Here is a 27,008-nt window from a genome sequence, read left to right on the forward strand (position 1 = left end):
CTGGGGCAAAGATCTAGCCTTTCCGGGTTGAAATATGCAAAGAAACAAAGTTTTTAGTTGACCGGGACTTGGCCCGAAATGTTTTGGAACACAAATCAACTTTAAGTTCCTGGCGCCACCGCTCTCTTTCTTCCGGAGGTGCTGAAATCCCTTGACTGGGAATTTGTCCCAAACGTCTGAGAACTGTTTTCGGCTTGTAATCCTAGCCGCGACCGCTGCGTTCAATTCTCAGAACTTGCCCCCGAAAAAAGGGACTTAGAAAATATTTCTGAAACCGGCTCACTGCTATTTCTCCAAGTGCCTCTTTTAGTCGTTTCAAATTTGCCGCTGCTGTTCTGGCGCTTAGAATTTGGTCTCCGGATTGGCTGAGGGTTTCTTATAGTATTTCAGAGTTCATTCATGAAATACTACATCCAATTCGAGCGTGGGAAATTTCCTACTAGCCAATCATAGCGATGCCAGTCTTCTGAATCCAGGCAAGCAGATCTTCGGCATCTACCAAGGGCATGCGCCAACTTGGTAAGCAGAAGCCAGAAGCCATCCACTGGTTTAGGCTGCTCACGGTCTGGGAAAGACAAATGGTAACCCGAGGACTTCCATTCATTCCAGGACGTGGGTGCTATGCCTAAACCTCCTGCCCAAGTGCTCTTCACACCTCTGGCAGCCTCTGTGGCTGAACATCAGTCCAGAAAGACCCAGCTCATAATACTGTGCATAAGCATATATGTACTTTAAACACATTGTTTAATAAAACCATACATTTATATACTTTCCTAAGTCTTATGGTTATGGAATAGAATGAGAAGTTGCACTTTATTCCTACTAGCCATATTCCCCACACACTATACTAGACTGGGTGACCTGGACCTTAACTGAGCATCCACCCTTAACCTAGGGACCCCTTTACCGTTCCAGGGACACCACACATCCCTATGCCCCATTTACCTTTCTGGTCTGTGCTGAAGCAGGGAATCCTAGCGGTGAGTCGTGCAAGCATTTTCAAAGGGAGATTTTGCCGGAGCAATGTGTCACAATGTATCTGGGAATCGGACCTGTTTCCTGCGTACGTTTTTGAGGTCTCCAGCAACTCTGGGCCCCGACTAGCTAGACACTTTCTGACAACACTTTCTCCGTAAAACCCCCCTTGTAACTCATAGCCCAGCAATCTCTGCTTGCTGGCACTCCTGGAAAGGTAAAAACATATAAATTCTTTATTGTCACATAATTTTATACAATGCATAGACAATCACTGGGCTGACACTCCCAAACCCCAATACAAGGATCTGAGGTAACCAAACGGGCTTAACCTTTACTATGGAACCTGGTTACTCCCTCACCGTCACAAATATGGTCTGCAAATCAAGATGCCATGACTCTTCTTGTCTCATTGTGACATCAGGAATGGGCATCGAGTTGTCTCTCTGTATACCTTCCAGCTGTTCCTCGCTCTGTCACAGGATTCTTTCATATCATAGGATATCCAAATATTTAGCCCTATGCGTTTCACAATAGTTAGCTTCCTCAGGGTTATACTGGTGTGTTCTTTTCTATCCCTTAATATTGCTCTCAAATTGAGAGTGTATGTAATTGGTGTAATTAGAAACTTCACAAATTGCATTAAATTCCAGATGATGAATGTGTCTCATGACAGTTACAATGTATTTATACAACAAAAATTGAATATACACAGTCCTAATCGCATATCAAAAACAACAAATATGGAATCTTTATATCTTATACCTAATATTGGAAAAATATAACATTTAACACAATATATACTAATATACAAAACTTTGACATTAAAAATAAAACAATATATATGTCAATAAATCTCAAGGTGCAAAATAGCACCTAAATTTCAGTACCATTTCTACACAAAAATGTAACCACATTCAGTCCATATAGATTTATACAATAATGTTGCAACATAGAGTAGGGGCTATGCTCTAATATGGAGATTTAATCACCAGATGTATAAGGCTAGATGTACTGTATTAGCGGGGACATATATTAATCCTTCACAGATTCAGATTTTTCGTTTCCTGGTTGTCCGCCCTACATATTGTTTGCCACATGGGCATTGTAATAAGTACATTTATATTTTCAGAATTACAGTTAACAAAGTTATTCATTTCATACCTCTTTCCCTGTGACCGTAGAGGAAAATTGTTTGATATGTATTGTTACATATGGATATAACTTGCACATTTTGCCTTTAAGCCACTTATACTATCCTTTTAAATCTGTTATGCTACTTTGTATTTTTACTTTTTTCAAACAACATGCTTGGATTTTCTGAAATATTAAACAACAATTCTTACAATTTACATACAAAATAAGTAGTAGATAAATTGAGATGATTGACCATCTCATTTATGTAGAACAAGATAGAATTTGCACAAAAACATTCAATAAACCAGTAAGTTGCAGTAATTATATAGAGGCAAACAGCAGCCACTATCACAAATGGCTGTACAATGTTCCTTATGGAGAATTGCAAAGAAACATTGACTCCCAAAGCAATGGGTCTAGTGTTTTGCTTGTTGGTTAAATTTGGGTTACCATACCATCAGCCATCCAGGCGAATGGGATCACCCTATAATAGGCACATATTGGTAGTGCCCACTATAGGTATATACTATATAGCATTACAGTGCTTTACTAACAGAATGATATGGCTCTATTAGTTTAATACTGTTTTTTTAAGACATTCTGTTTGTTCTCATTGTTTGGTCCTCATTTCTTAATGTATACCCATTAAATGTGGTTTTAACATTACCATATCCACGCTACTAACTGGACCTCCATTCACATCACCATATTTCCTCATTCGTGACAGTTATATACAGAGTTACTGTTTTCCCCTCACAAGCACTGAGTGCAGGCTATAGGGACCTGTCCACTCTTGAGTGTCTGTGCTCTGCCCGGATGTTTCTGTTTGTGTTCAATTTAGCTTCCCTAGTGCACCTGCTTGTTGGATGACGTGTGGTCATCATAGGTAGAGCGGGTATCTTCTTGTGTTTATTATATTGTGTTTAATTTGATATTTTTACAATATTGGGTATACATCATAAAGATTCTATATTTTTTTTTTTTTAGATGATTAGGACTGTGTGTATATTTATATATGTATATATAGGTATATATGAGAGCAAAAAAATGTGGCGCCAGAGTAGTACTGTGATAGAATATCTATAAGTGGACTATAGTGACTAATAATATAGAATAAAGTATATATAGTGCTAAAAGTGTATATGAAAATATATAAGAAATGCAATATCAAATGACATATAGCAATGAAATCTACTAAACTATAAAGTGAAACACAAACATATTCAATGAAAAATAAAAAAGTGCAAAAAAGTGCATAAGAAAGAAAAAATGAATAAATAAAGTCCAACCAGTCCTTTGATAGTTAGTCCATAAATGGAGGTAATTGATGTAGACAAAGGGGTCTCCGGCTGCTCTCACATGGGATAAATCACATCCACGAATATCTAATAACAGAAAAAGAGAGAGAGCGCATGCCCCATAGCATAATACTGTATGTTTATTGTAAAAAGGAAGGGAAGGAAGGGGGGGAAAGGAATCGCACTCACAAGATAAAAATGATAAAAAGGCAGTTTGTGAATATATATCACCACCATCCGGTTCTGTATTGCGGAATAGCGTCTCTGTGGTTTCCTTCAGGACTGCCAGTAGAAGTCACCGCTCACCGGATACCAGGGGTGCCGTTAGCCGTCTGTTTGCTGTCCAGAAAACTCAGCTCTCCACTCCGAATGGCCGCCGTATAGTTCCCACGCTGGATTTGGCCTCGTGCGCGTGCGCAGCGTCGTCGTGACGTAATTGCGCTCTCAGAATCCCTGACGCGTTTCGTCACCACTGGGCGACTTTATCAAAGGGCTGATAGTGTATGGGATGAAGTCCTGCCCATTTATAGCCAGTCCATTGCTTAGCAACCCATAATAGGGTGATTGTTTGACCCGTAGTGTGCTGATAAGGTGGTATATATAAACATACTCATTAAGGCACATACTTTAAATGACTGACTCGATAAATGGCAGATCATGGACAAAATATATAAAAGAATAAACACATGTTGTGGGAAGAATCTAAATAACATAATACTCATACACTACCGACACACTTTATCCTAGCAGGGCTAGTTCCGCAAGCCGGGGGATGCCCCGGCATGCTAGCCCCACTCCCTCGGCGTGCCGCGCGTCACCGATGCGCGGTCACGCGTCATCGGGTGTCAGCGCCCCCTGCACGCACGTCCAGGGCTCCCCGAGGGAGCCCTGGTGTCCCGCGATCGCGGGACGGCGGCAGGGGGTTCCAGGGGACCCGGCGGACCCCTGGCAGCGATAGGGAGAGCGCCCCGATCGGAGGGCGCTCTTCCGCTGCTTTGGCGCGCGCCCGGCACCCTCCGGCGCGCGCCAGGTTACTGCTGCGGCCGAGAACGGGCAAATGCTCGAATAAACTCGGCCGCAGCAGTATATATAAAACTTAATCAGAGCTCAAATTCATTGTTAATATAATATAAAGTGAAGTACTTAAAAGTGATTCAGTTTGATATTCTGGACTAGAGGAATACAATAAAGTGATTTAACCCCTATTATCTATCAAATATTATAAATTATATATTTAATTACAAAAATATATTATTATAACAAAATCTCACATATAAAAACACACATATAAAAATGGGTAGCAGCATATTATGACCTAATATTATCTAATCTTAAAGATAAAATAAAAAATAAACATAAAAATAATAATGAAAATAAAAAATATTAAATTTAAAAATGTATATATATACATTGCAACTGTCATGAGGCACATCCATCTGTTTAATGCAATGGGTGAACGTTTTAATTACCCTCTCAATTTGAGAGCTACAGTATTTAAAGGAATAGAATAGAACACATCACTATAACACTGAGGAAGCTAACTATAGCGAAATGCGTAGGGTAAAAGTTTTCTACATCCTATAGTAATCACGAGATCAAAGAATCCTGACAGATTGAGGAACAGCTGAGATGAATAGAGGAGAGAGACAAATCTGTGTGCATGTGTGGGCGTTGCTGAGATTCATGACATCACTGTGGAGACAAGGAGAGAAGACCCCACAGAGCGCACAACCGACATCCAAGACAGCTGAGACATGGCGGGAAATTCTGTTTACTTACCTGTTTGCCAGGATGTGCCCCAACATGCCTAAAACTACTTACAAATTGTAAGTGGCCTATTGATCTTTGTGTAGTAAAATTCCAAGCAATATTTCAGTTGCAGGCCATCTCATCATCACGAAAGAAACTACTATTACTCCAATGAGTTATTACTTAATTGATGTTATCACTTGCATTTATGATTAGTTTATTTTGTACACTTACATTATTTCAGTGGTCCTATAATTCACCCCTTATATAGGGCATTTTCTTATATTCTGGTTGGGCTTAGGTCTTTTTCTGTATTATATATATATATCTATATCATATATCTATATCTGATATATTATATATATATATATATATATATATATATATATATTTGATATAGATATATATATATCTATATCAAATATATATATATATATTAAATATATATATATATATATATATATATCCCAGTGTTCGACAAACCTATACATTTGCACGCCCCGGGCGAGTGGATTTAACATCGTGGCGAGCTCCTATTGGCCCAAGAAGCACACGTGTGGTACTAGGTGGCGAGTAGATTTTTTTGTTCGGCGAGTAGATTTTTTGGTGGTTTGTCGACCACTGTCTATATCTATATCAAATATATATATATATATATATATATATATATATATATATAATATATATATATATATATATATATATATATATATATATATCAAATGGAAATTTTACTTTATGCTCATTTGTGTCTTAGACAGGTCTGCAACCCTGCCTTTCACCATTATCACCCAGCAACAGTGCTTCCACTGCAGCAAGGGATTCTGGGAAATTACATGCAAATGAGCACACAATGCCACCTTTTGCTTCAAATCCATTTTGACATGAACCCCTTTAAGTTTATACTGCATTACACAGGTTTTCAGCACAGCCTGGGTTAAGATGCATAGTCGGAAAACCTACCCACAGACAGCTGTTTCGACTATTGGGGGGTCTATTTGGGGTCTCATCAGTGTGAGACTGGTTATACTGGCTTTGCCATTTGAAGCCTGGATAGGTATCCACCACACATTAGTTAAGTTATGGGGGATAAAAAAAGTGACAAACCTTCACCGTAAAGCATATAGCAAATTTATATACATGTCTGTTTTTTAAGGATTATTTTGTTCCCTCAGGTCCACAGGAACACAATTTATTATTATTATTATTATTATTATCTTTCAGTGGCCATGTCACCTTGAATGACCTTCTAAGCTAGGGTTTCTCAAGGTGTGGCCTGAGAAACATTAACCTACTACATTGCCTTTTTTTTTTTTTTTTTACTGGATGAATTGTGGATGCTTTCTTTCTCATGGACCTTTTAAATACGCCCAGGAGAACAAGAATCCCAACACTGAATTCCAGAATGAGACTTTATGTGGGACGGTTATTGACCTGTTTTTCGCTGGGACAGAGACTACGAGCACAACGCTAACATACGGCTTCCTGATTCTGCTCAAATACCCAGAGATTCAAGGTAACCGGCACTTGAACTATATTACGAAGCAAATACCCACTCTGATTACACAATTACTGTATAATGAGCACTTTCCACAAACAATTGTTAGCTACTACCAATACATATAATGACATGGTCACTGCTTGCCTCTATGTCCACTAACCACTTTAAAGCACAGAGAGACAGCAAATGTGACTTAACACAGGAAGACCTGTTAGTGTAAGGGGGATTCTGTAAATTATATTTTAACCCACTTGCTGCCACCTTGGCCTGCAGTATGAAGAACAAACATTTTGGAATAAAAGGGACATCTATGTTTTTTTTGTTTTTATGTGGGAAAATAATAGAAAAATCCTTATGTATGGTATTTGCCCTTAGAGAAGATCCATGAGGAGATAGACAATGTGATAGGCCAAGATCGTTGTCCGTCAGTGGAGGACCGGAGTAAAATGCCATATACAGATGCTGTTATCCACGAGCTTCAGAGATTTGCCGATATTGTTCCCATGGGCGTGCCTCATTCAGTCAGCAAAGACACAACTTTCCGAGGATATGACATTCCCAAGGTCAGGACGCTTTGCAGTTGGTGACGTATGAATAGCATATCACATAATGGCATATGGATAGAGCTGAATGCAAAATGGCTATCCTGTTCAGGGGCAGATAAACATGGTGGGTCAAAAAGAGAACATATCTGTAAGGTTAATCTTGAAATCTCACGTAGCCAAACAAAAATCAGTCTTTTGTGCTGAGCACGTGCATTTTAAGTGAAACTTCTATGTCTTTGGTCACTATTTTGTCACAGATATTGTATTTGTGATGGTGATATTTTTAATTAAAATTCAAAACACAATGTCAGTGGCAAAACACAAAGAAGTTTGACTTAGAACGCGCATTCCCAGCACACACCTCCTTTTTTAGCTATTTGCACTTATATAGTTATACTAAGTGTGTGTGTGTGTGTGTGTGTGTGTGCGCTCGCGCGCCTGCCTCTCTGTGTGTGTGTGTATGTGTGTGTGTGTCAATGCCTGCCTGTGTGTGTGGGTTTGTCTGCCTGTGTGTGTGCACCTCTGGGTGCCTCTGGGTAACTCTGTCTCCCAAGCGCCAGACTCCGGCCGCCACTGCGCATGTGAGCCAGACTCCGGCTGCCATTGCCCATGTGCGTCAGACTCTGGCCGCCACTGCGCATGTGCACCACACTGCGGCCACCACTGCGCATGTGCGCCAGACTCCGGCCGCTACTGCGCATGTGCACCAGCCTGCGCCCACCACTGTGCATGTGTACCAGACTATGGCCGCCACTGCGCAGTGTTTTTTTGCGCATGCACGAGGCAACGCGCATTGGCAATATGCGATGGTGCGAGTGACGGCAGGCGCCTATTAGTACCGTGACGTCACCCATAAAAACCCTGTAAGCGCCAGCAAAGAAGTTTCACTTCAATAAAATTGCGCTAATTGTCGCCTTAAACTAATCTAACAGCACTAAAAGCAAAGATCTGGCTTTTTTCTTTGTCTGAAAATGAATTTCTAATTGAATTATCAATCAAATTTCCTTTATTATTAGCTCATCCTGTCTTTATTAGAAAGCTAAAGGGATTGTGGGGGGGGGGGGGGGCTTTGCCTGTGCAAACTCATGTTGAATACACATTGAAATCAAACAAGACGGAGCAGCCAGATCACCATATTTACCCAATAATTAAAACGTATATCAAAATTGTCAGACTTTGGTACAGTACAAAAGGCATTAATCATTGCCCAGATGCCACCACCATTAATACACATTGGTCTTATGATAAACTGATTCCTCAAGCATGTCACTGCCATTACTATACTATTGCCAAGGTGTGACTAACCCCTTAAATATCCCACTGCCATTAGATTAGTCTGGTCTTAGGAAAGAGTGACCCTTTAAGAAGTACAGACATGTTTTAAACTTTACCTTGCCAATTGATTCAAAATCTCCAGGTTACAACATTGTCTTAATTTTATTTTAGGACACTTTAGTGATCGCATTACTGACCTCTGTCCTGCACGATCCCAAACACTTCAAACACCCAGAGGAGTTTGACCCTGGGCATTTTCTAGACAATAATGGCTGCTTTAAGAAGAATGATGCCTTTATGCCATTTTCTGCAGGTAAGAATATTATATCCATGGTGATGTTTGGAAAATACCCTCTAGAACCTTTGCACCATTTGTAAAACATCAGAGACATTTACTCAAAATTGCTAAGAGAATGAGACATTAAGGCCTACAATGTATTATTATGCAGTATTCTTCATACGACAAACACCTTCCAGCTCTGGAATATTTATTACAGCCCATTTAATTCCAAGTGAATGAGCCAAAAGGTGCCTTACGGTTTAGCATTGCTTCTTAAATATTTACCCATGTGTGGTTTGCTGGGCATGTTTTCAGAGCATTATAGAGGGGACTCTAACCCACAACAGTTAAAGAAGCAAACAAAAAATACAGTAAACTTACAAAATAAATTTAAAAAAAAACCTGAAATCTAAATGAATTAAAAAAAAAAGACAAAAGTCCCCATTTATATAATTGACAAGATTGGCACTGAAAGGGCTCGAAATTAAGGATTTTAAACGTGTTCTACATTTTCTACCAACACTTTGATTTAAAGACGTGGAATACATTCTTCATAAATATATTCAGTATGAGCCCTCTGCAAACATCTGTGTAGATACAAACTTTAGATCATATTAGGGAGATCATACTAAGGCTATCTCACACTGAGGGGCTTATCATAACATTCGTTTTATGTGATATCTCATTAAAATAAAGGATACAATCTAATCTTTCCAGCTCTTCTCAGTTGAGTTTGTATATATTCTTATTACTTAGCATCTGGAATTGTAGTGAGGCAAGTAGCAGTTCTGCCAACTATATCACATTGGATAGTAAAGTACTAGAGATGGCACAACCTGTAAAAATTCAATCCGCACAGAAATCAAAAGGCTACTAAAAAAATCCAGGAAGATTTTGTGAAATTCACCATCGGATTTTATATTAAATACACAGCACAGATCAACCAGGTTTAAAAGTTTTAATCTAAATGATAAAATGTGCACTTACAATATATCAATAAAAAACGGGAATGTCACACTTCAATAGTGTACAGGAGAGACCGGTCAGCACGCCAGCTCACCGTCCTGTAGCCACCGATAGACCTCCATCTCCAGACCCTGCTCCGTCGCGTCACCGCGAGTCCGGGCGTCTGACGTCAGATCCGGTTTCACTCCGGTGGTAACCCAGCTGCCGGCAGCTTCTCTCCAGACCGCTCCGTGTAGCAAGAAGACTCCCACTCAACGCGTTTCGTCACGTGATAGCGTCGGCTTCGTCAGGAGTGTGGAGTCTCATTCTCAATTTGATCTTAAGTAGCTAGTGCAATCAGTGCGTTGAGTGGGAGTCTTCTTGCTACACGGAGCGGTCTGGAAAGGAGCCGCAGGGAGCTGGGTTACCACCGGAGTGAAACCGGATCTGACGTCAGACTCGCGTGACACGACGGAGCAGGGGCTGGAGATGGAGGTCTATCGGTGGCTACAGGACGGTGAGCTTGCGTGCTGAGCAGTCTCTCCTGTACACTATTGAAGTGTGACATGCCCATTTTTTATTGATATATTGTAAGTGCACATTTTATCATTTAGATTAAAACTTTTAAACCTGGTTAATCTGTGCTGTGTAGCTTTTTCCTCTCTCTCTCTCTATCTGGGTATTATCACCTTGAGTAATGTGGTCGCTTTTCCTCTGATGACTTTGAGCTGACACTCACCGTGGATTGACTGCCAAAGCCTTGATTATACATTGCTGTTGAAACTCTTACATTTTGTAAGTAGACACTCTATACGAGCAGAGTTTTGGAGCTGGCATTTGTCCACCCTGCATTTCTCCTGCATTAGATTTTCAGTGCTTTTGTCTGTTTTTACCTTTATGCTCCCACTGGAATCTGTTAATCTACTGCAACATTTTGGACAAGTGAAGACTAATCCTACCAGAGGGTCTGAGCAGGGGGTTAAAATTCAATATTCTTTTTGTCACCATTATTTGGTTTATCACAATTGTTCACGTCTATGTGTAGTATCATATATGCACCTTATTTTGACTTTATTTAAAGTGTTATTTTCACTTCACTATACAGTATTCACAGTGATCACCTGTCTAGTTGTTTTTCGCCTATATTTATTTATAAAATATTTTACCAGGAAGTATTGAATTGTATTATATGTCTTTATTTATATAGCGCCATAAATGTACATAGCGCTTCACAGTAGTAATACATATCATATAAATAACAAATAATATAAATAACAGATCATGGGAATAAGTGCTTCAGACATACTGTAAAAGTAACATTAAGGAAGGAGTCCCTGCTCCGAGGAGCTTACAATCTAATTGGTAGGTAGGGAGAACGTACAGAGACAGTAGGAGGGAATTCTAGTAAGTGCGTCTGCAGGGGGCCAAGCTTTATGTATCATGTGTCCATGATTATCCAGTGCTATTCATATGCTTCTTTAAGCAGATGTGTCTTAAGGTGGGTCTTAAAGGTGGATAGCGAGGGGGCTAGTCGGGTATTGAGGGGAAGGGCATTCCAGAGGTGTGGGGCAGAAAGTGAGAAAGGTTTAAGGCGGGAGAGAGCTTTAGATACAAAGGGGGTAGAAAGAAAACATCCTTGAGAAGAACGCAAGAGTCGGGATGGTGCATAGCGAGAAATTAGGGCTGAGATGTAAGGAGGGGCAGAAGAATGTAAATCTTTAAAAGTGAGCAGGAGAATTGAGTGTGAGATACGTGATTTAATCGGAAGCCAGGAGAGGGATTTCTGGAGGGGAGATGCGGAGCAGATTTTGGAAAGAGTAGAATGATTCTGGCAGCAGCGTTTAGGATAGATTGTAGGGGAGACAGGTGAGAGGTAGGAAGGCCGGACAGCAGGAGGTTGCAGTAATCGAGACGTGAGAGAATGAGGGCCTGAGTCAGAGTTTTAGCAGTTGAGTAACAGAGGAAGGGGCGTATCTTTGTGATATTGCGGAGGAAAAAGCGACAAGTTTTAGAAACGTTTTGAATATGAGAGGAGAATGAGAGAGAGGAATGAAGTGTAACCCCTAGGCAGCGTGCTTGGGCTACTGGGTGAATTATCGTATTTCCAATAGCAATGTGGAAGGAGGTAGTAGGGCCAGGTTTGGGAGGAAGTATAAGGAGCTCTGTTTTTGCCATGTTAAGTTTCAGTCGGCGGATGGCCATCCAGGATGATATTCCAGAGAGGCATTCAGAAACTTTCGTCTGAATAGCTGGTGTAAGGTCAGGGGTTGAAAGGTAAATTTGTGTGTCGTCAGCATAGAGGTGATATTTAAACCCAAAAGATGTGATTAGGTCACCTAGAGAGAGTGTGTAAAGAGAAAAGAGAAGGGGTCCCAGGACAGAGCCCTGGGGTACCCCCACAGAGAGATCAATAGAGGAGGAGGTGGTGTTAGCAGAAGAGACACTGAAAGTACGCTGGGAGAGGTAAGAGGAGATCCAGGATAAAGCTTTGTTCCGAATACCAAGAGTATGGAGAATGTGAAAGAGAAGAGGTTGGTCCACGATGTCGAATGCTGCAGAGAGGTCAAGTAATATGAGCAGAGTGTAATGACCTCTGTCTTTGGCAGCGTGGAGGTCGTCCGTTATTTTAGTGAGGGCTGTTTCAGTAGAGTGAGCAATGCGGAATACAGATTGTAGAGGGTCTAGGACAGAATAGGTGTTGAGAAAGTGTTGCAATCGAGAGAATACAAGACGTTCAAGGAGTTTGGAGGCAAAAGGCAGGAGGGAGACAGGTCGATAGTTAGAAGGACAGGTAGGGTCAAGCTTGCTGTTTTTGATTAATGGTATAACGGTTGCATGCTTGAAGGATGATGGAAAGGTACCAGAGTAGAGGGAAGAGTTAAAGATCTGTGTGAGCATAGGGATTATAGAAGGAGCAAGACGTTTTAGGAGATGGGAGGGAATGGGGTCAAGAGGGCAAGTGGTAGAGGGAGAAGAGGAGATCAGCAGTGACACATCCTCCTCTGAGATAGCGGAAAAGGAGTCAAGAAAGGCAGGAGGAGAGTTGGGAAGCATTGTGGGATGGGAGGAGGCAACAGATGGGATGTTCTGCCGTATGGATTCCACCTTTTCCTTAAAGTCAGCAAAGTCCTGAGGTGAGATGGAGGAAGAAGAGGAGGCAGCTGAGGGTAGTCTGAGTAGAGAGTCAAAGACAGAAAAGAGATGGCGTGGGTTAGACTTGTGTGTGTTGATTAGTGATGAAAAGTAGGTTTGTTTAGCCTGAGAGAGGGCAGAGTTGAAACAGGATAGCATAAATTTGTAGTGAATGAAGTCTGCGAGCGTATGAGATTTCCTCCAGAGGCGTTCAGAGGAACGAGTGGAGGAACGCAGCATGCGTGTGTGGGAGTTTAGCCAGGGTCTGGGGTTAGAAGGACGAGGACGGCAGAGAGAAAGCGGGGCATGAAGATCAAGAGAGGAAGATAAGGCAGAGTTGTAGCTCCTGACCAGGTTGTCAGGGTCTGAAGCAGAACTGAGAGAGGAGAGGGAGGAGCGTAGAGTGGAATCAAGAGCTGGTAGGTTAATACATTGAGAGTTACCTCTCGTTTTCAAGTATGTCCTGGGCACAGATTTAAGACAAATAATACATGGTTACAAATACAGTTACATAAATGAACAGGGTATACATTATATACAAGACATTGCACCCACAGTTAAAGAAAATATATATTATGGGCGTATGAAACAGTTACAGACCAGATTAAAATGTGAGACAGCCTTAGATTTGAAAGAACTTAAACTGGTGGTGGATGTGAGAGTCTCTGGTAAGTTCTTCCAGTTTTGGGGTGCACGGTAAGAGAAGGAGCAACGGCCGGATACTTTGTTGAGCCGTGGGACCATGAACAGTCTTTTGGAGTCTGATCTCAGGTGATAGGTGCTGCATGTGGTAGGGGTGAGGAGCTTGTTCAGATAGCTGGGTTGCTTGCCCATAAAGAATTTAAAGGCAAGACAGGAAAGGTGAACTTTGCGGCTAGACTCTACTGATGACCAATCTAGTTCTTTGAGCATTTCACAGTGATGTGTGTTGTAGTTGCATTGAAGAACAAAATGACAAATTGAATTGTAGAGGGTGTCAAGTTTGCTAAGGTGGGTTTGAGGTGCCGTGCCATATACTATGTCTCCATAGTCAATAATTGGCATTAGCATCTGCTGTGCGATACGCTTTCTGACCGGGAAACTTAGGGAGGATTTGTTCCTGTAAAGTACCCCTAGTTTGGCATAGGTCTTGGTTGTCAGGGTATCAATGTGCATTCCGAATGTTAAGTGGGAGTCAAACCATAAGCCCAGGTATTTAAAACTAGTGACGGGTTAGGGTGGTGTTAGCGTTGGTTCTAATCAGGAGCTCAGTCGCTGGAAGCTTTACAAATTTAGTCTTGGTCCCAAATACCATTGTTACAGTCTTGTCAGTGTTTAAAAACAGTTTGTTTTGGGAAATCCAGTTTTTGAGTCTGAAAAAGTCAGACTGAAGTATGTGTTGAAGGTCAGGGAGGCTATGGCTGTGTGCATATAGGATTGTGTCATCTGCATACATGTGTATTGAGGCTTCCTTACAAGCTGTGGGAAGATCATTAATGAACACTGAGAAGAGTAGGGGCCCCAGAACAGAGCCTTGCAGGACACCACAGGTGATATCCAGGGGGTTGGAGTTAGAGCCTGAGATGGACACATGTTGGGATCTTCCTGATAGGTAGGACTGAAACCAGTTTAAAGCATGCTTCCCTATTCCAGAGCTCTGGAGTTTAAGCAGGATAGCATGATCAACTGTATCAAAAGCCTTTGCAAAATCTAGGAATACTGCACCAGTGAGTTGTCCCCGTTCCATTCCACAATGGATTTCATTGCAAACTTTTAGCAGGGTAGTTACGGTGGAGTGTTTGGGACGAAATCCAGATTTTTATTGGCTAGGGAAATTTGTCTTGATATAGTAATCGCTTAATTGGGAGTGGACACATTCTTCCATGACTTTGGATAGAATTGGGAGAAGTGAGATTTACCTGTAGTTTGAGACAGTGTTTTTGTCCCCACTTTTGAAGATTGGGACAACTCTGGCAGTTTTCCAGGTCTTAGGGATATGGCCTGCAGGCAGGATAGAGTTGACTATGGAAGCAATTGGTTTGGCAATGGCTGGGGCACCAAGACGTAGTAACCTAGATTGTAGTAAGTCAGGTCCGCATTGGCTGCTTAGTTTTAGTTTGAGGAGCGCTTGTGTAATCTCCTCTTCAGATACTGGGCCAAATTGAAAATTGTGGGCAGTGTTGGGAGGGGGTGGGGCTATGTGGGTACTCCCAGGATGAGATTCAGGTGTGACGACTCAGGAGATTCCTTCCTCTTCCTCTCCCTCTCTCCCATCTCCCGTTAGCCTTTCTGCCCCTTCTCACTCCTCTCCCTCACCGTCTACCTCTCTCCCCTTGCCGCAGCGCGTTCCCCGCAGGTCCCTGCCGTAATCCTCCCCGCTCCCTCTCCCCCGCGATAGCTCCTTTACCTTCCCCTATGGTGCCTTCCGTCCCGTTGCCTCCTCCGCCTGTGGTGCCCACAGAGCGGCGTTCCACGCGCCTGGTGACGCGTCCGATGCGCGCGCCCCCTCAGCCCATGGGGGACACGTGTGCATGCTCCTCTCTGCCCTTGCTGGCCATCGCACGGGCACAGGCCTCGCCCGCGTTTCCCTCTGCTTGGCTCCGTCCCTCTCCTGCGGTCTTCCCCTGCTCCGTGCGGGCCGCGCCTGTGTTACAGTCTGTGCGCGCGCATCCCCAGCTTACAGGGGCCGCGCCTGTGTTACAGTCTGTGCGCGCGCATCCCCAGCTTACAGGGGCCGCGCCTGTGTTACAGTCTGTGCGCGCGCATCCCCAGCTTACAGGGGGCACGCGCACAGACTCTTCTTATCAGGATTTCCCTGTTTCCGCCTCCCAAGCTGTTCAGGCCATTCCCATGACTGCCCCTTCTGTCTTCTCCTCTTCTCTTCCTGACTTTTCTCTTGCTTCTCCCACTTCTCTCTCTACTCCTCCCCTCTCTACCATTGGTGCACCTCCCTTTATAATCCCTGTCTGTCCACCTCTTCCTCGCTCTGCATAGTTCCTGTTTCCCTGTGTGTACCTGACCTATGCTGTGCTCCCTCTGTGCTCCTGTGAATACCTGCTCCTGTGTTACTTTGGATTTCCTTGGCTTTGACCCCTGCTCTCCCTGGACTACTCTGCTCTCTGGTAACCCCTTGAACCCTGCTACGTATACGACTTCACTGACCTCTGGCTTCCTAGGACCTGGCTTGCTCTCTGACAACTCTACACTCTGGATCCCCTGAACATTGGCTAATGGACACGACTATTCTCACGGACACTCCCACGCGTTGCAAGTATATATTAACAACTCTTTCTACAGGCCCAGCAACGCTATACCACACTCCGGGCTTGCTCCCAATGCTGTGGGTGTGTGGTATCATACCATTCCCACCTCAGTACTGGGGTCTAGCTTGGTCTGTGGGCATACAGGCGTGACATCAGGTTTGTGGTTTGGGCTGCGTTTTGCTAATAAGTTAGTGGCACCCCTCAAAGTAATCATTGAATGCATTTGCAATGTCAGTGGGGTTTGTTAGAGTAATATTAGTGATGTTACTTGGATATTGATGGTTAGAATATATTGTTGATAACCTTCCAGAAGTTTGCTGCGTTTGATGTATTTTGGTGGAGATTGTCAGAGTAATATTGTTCTTTTGCGTGCCTTGTTCACATGTTCCGAAGGCATCTGTAGTGATTGAGATCCTTGGTAGTGCCAGTTACTTTGTAGCTTTTCCACAAGGTATCCCTGAGCTAGTAGAGTGCAATAAGGTCAGTTGTAACCCACGGAATATGGGCCCCCCGTACCCTTATTTTGCTTAGTGGAGCATGGGTATCGCATTGGAAACTCGGATTAGAAATAGTCGAGCGCAGAATCAGGGTTGGAAATTAAATCGATTCTGTGCCATGGGCAGTTGGTAAGGTCATCCAGAAACTGTTGTGGGTTAAAGTTTTTTTTTTTGTTTCAAATTTTTTTTTATTGTATTGGAGAGACACAACAAATATTCAACATTGGTACACATATATTGTTCAAGTATTACCAGTTGTGTTTAAAACAAAAAAAAACCTCTACAATTCGTTATCAGTGCTTAAGTAAAATATTCGTTTTAACATAGTTTTTGTGTTAATATGATCTGTTTCCACATCTTAGGCTGTGCTAGGGAAGCAGCCGCTTCCTTGCGTGACTCTCGTAGAATTTAGAAAAGAATAGAGAAGAACAGAGAAAAGAAGAGAAAGAAAGGGGGGGGAGGGGGAGCCCATTTATCTAGTTTCTCTGTAGTTATGTCTATGTGTTCCTAATTGCCAGGCCAAATTTCCCAGATTTTGTGAAATTTGTCAAGTTTTTGGCTCAGTTGCGCTGAAAGGAGCTCCATCATTTTTATTTCCCTTAGTCTCCGTAACACCGTCTGTCTAGAGGGCGCGTTCACCTTTTTCCAGGCCGCTGCAATAGCACAGCGGGCTGCCGTAAACACGTGAATTGTCATTTTTCTTTCCACCATTTCCAGATCTTCGATTGGTTTGGCCAGCACCATGGTCAGCGGTTCCACCTCCACCTCCACCCCCAGGTACTCTCGGATCAATGTTTGAATCATGACCCAGAATACCTGAATTTTTGGACAATTCCACCAAATATGAGCCATATCTCCTTTTTGCCCGCATCCCCTCCAGCACAAATCCGGGGACCCGGGGAAAATCTGGCTCAGCCTGCTTGGGGTTAGATACCAATGAAACAAAATTTTATAAATATTCTCCTTAATAGTGGTACAGATTGATGTTTTTGAATCTGCTTCCCAGATATCCTCCCAATCTCCTCTATCGATCTCTGCATTCAAATCTTCTGCCCATTTAATCATATAGCTGTGTTGGGAACAACCCCCCGATCGTGCCAGGCCCAAATATATTTCCGAGATCAGCCCTTTACAGTAATATCCTTTCCTACACAGTCTTTCAAAATTTGTTAGAGTTTGGAATATCGAATATTTGGAGACTGATTGCAGGTAGTGTTTGATTTGGAGGAAACCAAACACTGGTACTTTAACTATTTGGTGTTTTTTTCTCCAGCTCTGGGAGAGGTAAGATTCTACCATTGTCTACAAAGTCGTCAGCTACCATCAGCTTTAACGTCATGAATTTATTGAGTCTCTGTGGGAGCCAGACTGGGGGAAATTCAGGGTTGTTGAATATGGGAGTCAGTAGTGTTGGACTGGCTGTCAGACCATATTTATCTTTATTTCTAGACCACACTCGCCATGTACATCTCATTGCTCCCAGTTTTAATGTTTCTGAGAAGGTCTCTCTTCCCCTCTTGGTCCACATGGCTGCCGGGAGAGAGAGAGGTCTCGTGTAGGTAGACTCTATTCCCACCCAGCAACTTGTATTTGGATCGTTATTCCACATTATTGCTTGTTTGAGTTGGGCCGCCAAATAGTATTTAATGATATCCGGGACTGCCAAGCCTCCGCTATCTTTTGGAGCTAGCAAAATAGATCTAGCTACCCTGGGTCTTTTGTTCTGCCAGATGAATTGAAAAATTCTGTTTTGCATATTTTTAAGCTCTGACATCAGGATATTTATTGGAAGAGTCTGGAAGTAATACAGGAGCCTTGGTAGGATATTCATTTTGACCGTGGCTATTCTGCCTAGCCAAGATATCTGGTATTCATTCCAGCTCTGGAGGTCCTTTTTTAACCTCTCAAATAGGGGTGGGTAGTTATGTTTATACAGCGTAGTATACTCCCTTGTTATTTAGATTCCTAGGTATTTGATCTTTGTGGAATTCCACTTATATTTAAAATTTGCTTGTAATAATTTAGCTTCGGGATCTGATAGAGTTAGGTTTAATGCTTCCGACTTATCCATGTTAATTTTGTATCCCGATATTTTGCTGAATTTATCTAATTGTCAGTGTAAATTCGGGAGTGAAGTCAAGGGGTTGGCGAGCGTCAGGATAATGTCATCAGCAAATAGGGATATTTTATAGTTTGTCTCTCCTATCTTAAAACCATTTATGTCTTTTTCGTCTCTAATTGTTGATGCCAAGGGTTCTATGGAGAGAGCAAACAGAAGCGGAGACAAGGGGCATCCCTGGCGAGTACCATTCTTTATATTAATAGGGTTTGAGTCTCCTCCTGGAAGTTTCACTACAGCCGTGGGATTTCGGTATAAGGCTCTGACTCCTTCCAGATATTGGCCCTTAAATCCATACTTGATTAGTGTTTGGTCTAGAAAATCCCACCTAATCCTATCAAATGCTTTTTCCGCATCTAAGCTCAACAGGATGGCTTTCGTGGATGAGAGATGTACATGATCAATTATGTCTATAATTTTCCTAGTATTGTCTGAGGCCTGTCTGCCGGAGAGAAACAAATAGCGAACGAATTCTCGGAGTTTTACAATAAACTGTATAACCTAAATTTTCCACAAAATAAATTCTCAAACGCAGAGGCGATCTGTAGATATCTGGAATCATGTACACTTCCGGAACTTTCGGAAAGTGACCTCCTAGACCTGAATAAGGAAATATCCCTGGAAGAATTACTAGATGCAATTGCCCAACTAAAACCCAGCAAAACGCCAGGCCCAGATGGGTTTACCAATCAGTACTACAAAAAATTTAAGATGGTTCTAGCCCCATGTCTAATAGATGTGTTTAATGCGTTTCTGGAAGGAACAGCCATCCCGACATCTATGTCCAAAGCTAACTTAGCAATTATACCAAAGGAAGGGAGAGACCCACTACAGTGTGGTAATTACCGCCCCATAGCCCTCCTTAATTCGGACTTAAAACTATTCAGTGGGTTAAAGTTTTTTAATGTTCTAGTGAGGAGAACTTTAGGGCTTGAATGGGGCATTTTAATTTTCCTTACACAGTACACTATTGCATGGTCACTGAAAATATCAGGAAGGATGCCAGAGGATTGGATTCTGCTGGGCTTTGAGGAGAGAATCCAGTCTAGCAAGGAATGGTTATGCGATTTCAGGTTTGTCCGTGTAGGTTGGGAAATGAATTGTGATAGGTTAAGTGACTTGAGTTGTATCTGGATTTTATGGTTTTTAGGGTCAAGCCAGTTGAAGTTGAAATCCCCAAGAACTAGCAGCTCAATCTTCTCGTTCAGAGAGGAAATGAAGCCAAGAAACTGGGTGATATCAGCCAGGGATTGTAGAGGGGCTTTAGGGGGGCGGTAGATGCCAGCGAGCAAGATGGGCTTAGAAAAGGGGAGGCAGATTTTGACAAATAGAATTTCAAAAGAGGGTGGGTTTGGGGGGCAATTTAACAGTGTAAATTGTAATGTGTCTGCAATATAAAATAACACCCCTCCTCCTCTCTTTGACCTATCTCTCCTAAAAATGGAGTATCCCTGAATGGCGATATTTGCATCAGGGGTTTTAGGGGTCAGCCATGTTTCTGTAAGAACGATGGCTTTGGGTTTATGCATAAGGCACCATGCCCTTAGTTCGTCTAGTTTGGGCAACAGTCTCCAGATATTTATATGGGCGACAGATAGCCCTTTTTGGAATTTAAAGGTAGAATTCTCAGGGGCATGGGACAGATTTGAAATGGGAGGACCTGGGTTAGGTTCAATATCACTTGCTAAAGAGAGTAATAGTACGAGTAGAAATTTGGGTAGTTGTTTGCAAGTTGTAAATTTGTGGTGTTTGCCATTAGAGTGAGCAGTGGTTGGTGTGCTGGTTTTTAGAGTTCTCCACCAACATTCTGTAGATAGTGCAAGGCTTTTGAGTAGTCCAGGGTGTATGGTGATGTTGGTGTGGGCCAGGATGGAGGAGTTTGTAGTGTATAGAGGGAGTAACATCTCCATGAGGCCAGGAGAAAGAAAAAAGTTAAGATACATAGCAGGTTAATTATGCCAGAGGTAGGCAGTGCTGCATGGAGCTGTTGTGAGTGTGAGCAGACTAAACAGAAGGGGTGTTCCTGTTCCTTGTCAAATGTTTTGCTGCATTGCAATGCTAGGGTCAGTTCTGGGTTTCAGTGGGCTGAGTTAGTGTGGGAGGTATTTTTGTGCTGTCAGTTTTGGGAGAGGCTGCAGTGAAATACGTTGTAAAGGGGTGTGGGGTTAAAATATGCAGGTTAACAAGCATGGGATCAAAGTGTGGTCATATAAGCTCACTGTTTGTTGCCTTAAGTAAGAGAGTTTGCAGAAAGGATGCAGTCCCCAGTCACCTCTAGTCAAACTATAGTCTAATTATTATTGTCACTTTAAATGCATCACTCTTAAGATGCCAATGCTATCCTGCCAATGCAGGGGGATATTTGTTTTATACATCTAAAGCAGTCACATGACCCTCCCCCCCGCCCCAATAAATCAGCTTGTTCCTGTTGGTCAATTAGCAGTAAACAGTTAAGAGGGGAAAAAAAAAAATATTCCACCTTTTGATATACAAACATACCAAGAGAGATCAATAGTACAAGCCGGGAGGGTAATTCTTTTAAAATAGGACTTGCATATCAGGGACATACCAAGAGAGATCAATATTACAAGCCGGGAGGGTAATTCTTTTAAAACAGGACTTGCAGATCAGGGACATACCTGTGAAGAGAATGCAATTAGATCCATGTCATATCAGCTGAGGTTATTGGTCTTGCATGAAGAAAGTAAATATATATCTATAGTCTAACTATATATTGTCACTTATATCATTTTATACCAGTAATTTACCCTCCACATAACATACAGTATGGAGAGACAGCTGAGCTAAAAAAGGTGCATACCTGGGAGATATGCAAAATATATTTAAATTACTCCCACCCCACACCTCCTAGAAGAATTTCTTTAATGAGGCACTGGTGTTGGGCCCAAGAGGATGAAAACGTGCAATCTCTGCTGTTTTGGGCGGCATCTCTTGTAGTGCAAGATAAACCAGCTGATGCATAGCACCACTGTTGCGACATGCTTTTGTTCTCACAAGTTGCCTTAGCTTATTCAATATAGATCTTATGAAAATCCTTTTAAGAATTGTCGTATGCGACTTATTTAAATATACTTTGCATATATCCCAGGTATGCACCCTTTTTAGCCCAGTATCTAAAATATGCTCCTTTTTGAGCACATATGTTTCTGTATATACGGTATTATTTGGAGGGAGGCTTGAGGATTAAATGGCTAGTGCTTGTGTTTTCATTTTATTGTAATGTGTATTTTATTTTAATATGTATTTGGTATTCTTCTCAATGGACAAAAGCACCATTAGCCACATTTGGCTAATAGGTCTATTTTCCATCAATGGGGGGGGGGGGGGGGGAGAGAGAAAGTACTTTTGTTGGGGGTAGGACTGTTGGGTGATAGTGGTAGTTGCCCCAGGGAGGGTAGTTAGGCCTCCTGGGCGGTAGCAGGAGCGGTTAGCCCCTTCTTTTCCTTAGCGGTTAGTCACTAAGGTAATGAAGGGGGCTAACCCACATTGAAGGCCTAGGTATCCACAATGCCGATCAATGGGTTTTTGGATTAACATGAGCTGAACTCCATTAATGTCAGCTCCAGGAACACTTGCTTCAGGAGATACAGACCTCTGTATGGGTTTCCGGACAATCCCTGTTTCAATCCTGTAGAGATTTTTTTTTTTAAAGATGCATTTAATTGTTGAAAATAGCTACTCTGGTGAGACACAGAGAGAGAGAGAGCTTCTCTCTGTGACACCTTTGAGCAGCTCTTACAGACTTGTTGCTGACTTGGCAGGACTAAGGCTGTGGTTTGCTGCTATCTTCTGTGACTTGCCCTATTCGGCTAACGTGGAATTTTTCTTCCACTCATACACATTTGTAGCTACAAAGTGGCTGCTGGCTGGACGCTTTTGAAATAGCTGTATGAGTAGAAGAAAATCCAAATTACCAGAGTAGGGCAAGTCACGGAAGATGGCAGCAAACCACGACTCTCTGCTGTAGGGGACTCGACAAACGGCATCCTGCTCCATGGTCCGCAGCGCCTCAGTCTGTGCAACTAGACATAAGGTGAAGTCTGTATCTTGCAAAGAAAGCACTGCTCATGCGGAGCAGCACAGTAAACCAGAAATACCTATATTAACTCTGCCAATACTCATCTTGAGGGTGTTACTATGTAACATATCGTGGGGTTACTACTCTTGAGAAATTCGTATACACGTGTATACGTAGATAGACCTTACCTGTAAGAAATACCAACGACGTAAACTGATCACAAAGGGTTAATTCCACTGTGGAAACACTCTAAGGACATTTGTGTTTTTTCAAAATAACAGCACGGCATTTTTTCACATGAAATTGGAAATTCACAAAACATGCAATCAAATCTGTGATTAAGAGACCTCAGATTCAGGATTAAGGGCCGAGACTGTGGAAACCAGACAGGATTATAAAGAAACATACTCTGTTTCTTTTCCAAAATAACCTTTTCCTCTCTGGAATTATCTGGATTTAAAATCCAATGTTTAGAAGGTGTTTGGCCAGTACTATATGGTCAAAAAAAATTGCACTATGGTTCAGGTGCTCTATTTGTATTTTATCATGTTTATTTTAATAAATTGTTCTTTTTTTTATTAAAATGTTCTGTTTTTGATGACCTTGGTTTCAACATATTTCTGATATATTGTTCACAGACATCAGTTTATGCGCCAGTTGATTGTTAAGCAAAAACATTTTGCACCCTTGAAAAAATAATTACTTTAAAATACACGAAATTACATGGTAATCAAGAACATCATATTGTAGGTCAAACAAATTTTTTTATTGCAGAAAGTAGAGACAGAAGGTGAATTGCAAAATCGTTCAGGGGAACCATATGTCATGAGTGCTCACCACAAATAAGGCAGGATCGCGAGGTTGAGGTGGGGATATTGATGGCCACCGACCTACAACCGAGCAGGCACGTCCGGAATGCAGAGTGGTTGTCGTGTAGCCGGGTCAGGGTAGAAGATATCAGAGTGGTCTAGGATCTTGCCGTGGTCAAGGAGAGGAGAGATCGGACAGTCATTGATACAGTGCCAGAGTTCAGGGGTAGAGAGAGAAGAATTGTTGAGTCCGTAGCCGTGGTCCAGGGGTCAGAAGTCGGGAGTCCGGGTGCAAGCTGTGGTCAAAAATACAAGGAACGTCAAGGCAACAGAAAGCAAGGAGGTAAGCACACAAAGATTATGCTCAGCCAATTTGCCAAGGGGCTGGCTGAGCATACAGTATAAAGGAGAGGGAGCCAATGGGAAGGCTGCAGGGAGTGAGCATCAGTATAGTGTTAGGCAGGGGCGGAGCCCATAGCTGCTGTGGAATGTTATCCCATTAACCCCTTGAGTGCCTATGTGACGTCTGCACGTATTCCGTGTACGCTATGCGGTGCCCATGTCGTCACGGAGGCGGTCCCCGCTGTGTCAGTCTTCCGAGCAGGGTGGTGTCTGCGCCAGGCTGTGATTGACGTGCGTCAATTGTGATGTCGTGGGATGCGTCACAGGTGTGCGGAGCCTGGGAACGGCCCCTGCGGTGTCTGCCCTTACAGCAGCGCTGTGCCTGGGCGCAGGTTTTGGCAGGCACGCATCATTAGAGACGTTGCGAGATACACAATGGGGACGGGACCGTGCGCTTATCCTCACACCATATGCCACTCTCTCATGTAACTTCTGTCTCTAAAATATACAGAACAATGTTCGTTTGAACTATATAAGGATATGTGCGATGACCAGTACATGTGAATTACTCCTTGGGCGGTTTAGAGTGATGTGCTTTATTTATGTCATCAGGATTGATGACAACAATCTGAAGATAAGAAAACAAAAGGGGAGTTCCCAGCTCTCAAAATGTCAAAGATGTCCTGACAAAGTGAAATCAGAAAAAGGCAGCATTTACTGAAAAGTCCGTTAGGTTGTATCTATACAACAGGATTAGTGCAGAGAACACAGTATACACAACACTGACAATATAGACAAAGCAAAAATATGACAAGTCAATCAAAAATAACACATATCAACAAAAACAATGATGTGGAGTACGCAGCACAAGAGAGCAAAGAAAATAAATATCATGGGGAGACTATACAATCACGGAAAACAGTGGGAGGAACAAAAAGGACAAAAAGTACCAAACAAAGTGAGAGAAAAATAAAGGGGAAAAAAGGTATAAAGTAATTAAAAAAGGGGGGCAACGTGAACCCTGTCTTCAGGCCCATTCCCAAAGGACAAGTGCTACTGGTATTTCCCTATAACTCCTCACACAAAAAAGGCTCCCAAAATATACTCAGAATAAATTAATGTTCCAGTGTAATTTCGACAATCAGCAAGTTACAAATGAGAAGTATCGATACACAGTCAGCTAAACAGAGAAACAGTTCAATCATGGAAAAGATGCCTGTCCGCCCACTGCATGATCCGCCATCTTAAAGGACCCGATCTGATGAAATCATCTGAAGAGGCTGTCCCTATCGGGTATAGTCACTCCATGGCTCCAAATCGCGTGAGTGCATCAATGGAGGCTGGTGATCCAAACGGGTTACCAGAGATGACGTCATCATGTCATAAGATTTTCTGCTGGAAATATCAGTTATCGTGTGTCTCAGAGAGGCATCATACAGTCACCATAATGTTAAATCCAGGATAGACAGGCCACATGGGTCAACCGAAGACAAAGATGGTTTTTAGTCACAGACCTACACATATATGGTGGCCATAATAAATACAATTCCAATTTGAGTCTATAACAAAATGTACAAAATAAAAGGTACACGTAGCAAGTAAGAACACATGTACACTTGATGTTGTAACGGATGGATACCTCATTCATATTATGGTGGTGAGAATACACCTTCAAATCTCTTAAACAAAGGAGGCCTTCAGGATGTCTAAAGTAGCCAAATAAATATAAGCGGTCCCCAATCCAAAATCAACCATTGCCCCGGAATAATCTCATATGTTTGTTAAAAGGTAATCTTAGTTCTAAATAAGAAATTAGAAATATATCTACTGTTAGTAAGTCCCCCGCTAACCTATGGCCTGAAAAAAAGAATATAGACAACTCAGAGGAAATACGGACTAATGTTGTATCTATATCTAATCATGAAAACTCATAAACAACAAAAAGGGAAAAAATCCCCCAACAATCCAATAAATACCAAGGGTATATGAGAAAGGAACTAGGAGTAGAGACCTCTTTTGGTATGGTAACTAAATCATTGTGCATTTCAAAACTAAAGCCAACTCGAAATTACAAGATAAGGCTATGGTGGTTACTCATTAAACTGCGGTAGTGCTTTAATGGGCACTATCGTATGGAAATTCACACTATCACATTTTAAAGAATAACCCCCTATGAGTGTGGAGCCATTGTTTACTCGTTTGGGAAAACATTTTTACTTTTACATCTTGATCTGTTGGTGAGCCATGAATACCCCTATAGTAAGAACTTCTTTTTTAGACTGTCCACTCATTATTTGTTCCTCTCTCACTCCAGGGAAACGCGCCTGTCTGGGGGAAGGTTTGGCTCGTATGGAGCTCTTCCTCTTCCTCACCACCATCTTACAGAAGTTCGACTTGAAGCCAACGGTGGATAAGAAGGATGTTGACGTCACGCCGGAACCAAACAGCAATGGCGCCAGACCTCGGACGTACATGATGTACACTGTGCCTCGCTGACAAGGCAGAATTCAGTGTCATGCTCCCCGGGTTATACTGCTAAATCGCTAATGCCCTTGCTGGTGGCAAATATAATTTTGTAGCTTCATAAATGAGGGAGCATTAACAGCTCCCCAGATTGGACAAGATGTACAACTTAATTCCTTCATGTCATAATACCAACTTTCACAATAAAAAAAGTTGGAAAACACTGGCAAATGTAACGAATATTCATAGTAAAAACTAAAATTGAGAATTGCACACGTTTTAGCACGCAAATAAATACATTTCCTTTGTTTCAACATTTTGCTGATTCTAAAAAAATAATGGGAACTTTGCAAAGTGAAGAGGTTTACATATCTCTAATAGGGCCCATGAAATAAGTTGAATAGAGCATGGTTTTTTATATGATAGCACTGATACATAAATAAGACCCAAATTCTAACCTCTGGAGAAAATGCCATGCTGGAAGCTGGCATGTTTTATCTTTCTCTGTAAAACATTTTTTTTTAAGTTAATGTAAAGAAACATGTCTTTACTAAAAGAATGAAAATAAAAAGAAATCACAATATGACAATAAAATGTGATGACAAAATTAGGTGATCTATAGGTAATCTACTCACAAGTGGAGCAGAATAGTATGCAAAA

The 27,008-nt window shown here is 42.1% G+C and overlaps 1 protein-coding gene across 2 annotated transcripts in view; it reads left to right on the forward strand.

Moving 5' to 3' along the window:
- The window catches only part of LOC142498672 (cytochrome P450 2C8-like), a 38,954-nt gene extending 12,292 nt beyond the window's left edge, over positions 1–26,662 (forward strand). For both annotated transcript variants that reach the window (XM_075606931.1, XM_075606930.1), the window contains 4 exons: positions 6,534–6,675; positions 7,036–7,223; positions 8,652–8,793; positions 26,200–26,662. In XM_075606931.1, coding sequence (XP_075463046.1) covers positions 6,534–6,675; positions 7,036–7,223; positions 8,652–8,793; positions 26,200–26,381 — 654 coding nt within the window. In that variant the 3' untranslated portion in view covers positions 26,382–26,662. The remainder of the gene's footprint in view (positions 1–6,533; positions 6,676–7,035; positions 7,224–8,651; positions 8,794–26,199) is intronic.
- The last annotated feature ends 346 nt before the right edge of the window (positions 26,663–27,008 follow it).

Source organism: Ascaphus truei, chromosome 7, assembly GCF_040206685.1.
Source record: "Ascaphus truei isolate aAscTru1 chromosome 7, aAscTru1.hap1, whole genome shotgun sequence".
NCBI classification, from domain to species: Eukaryota; Metazoa; Chordata; class Amphibia; order Anura; family Ascaphidae; genus Ascaphus; species Ascaphus truei.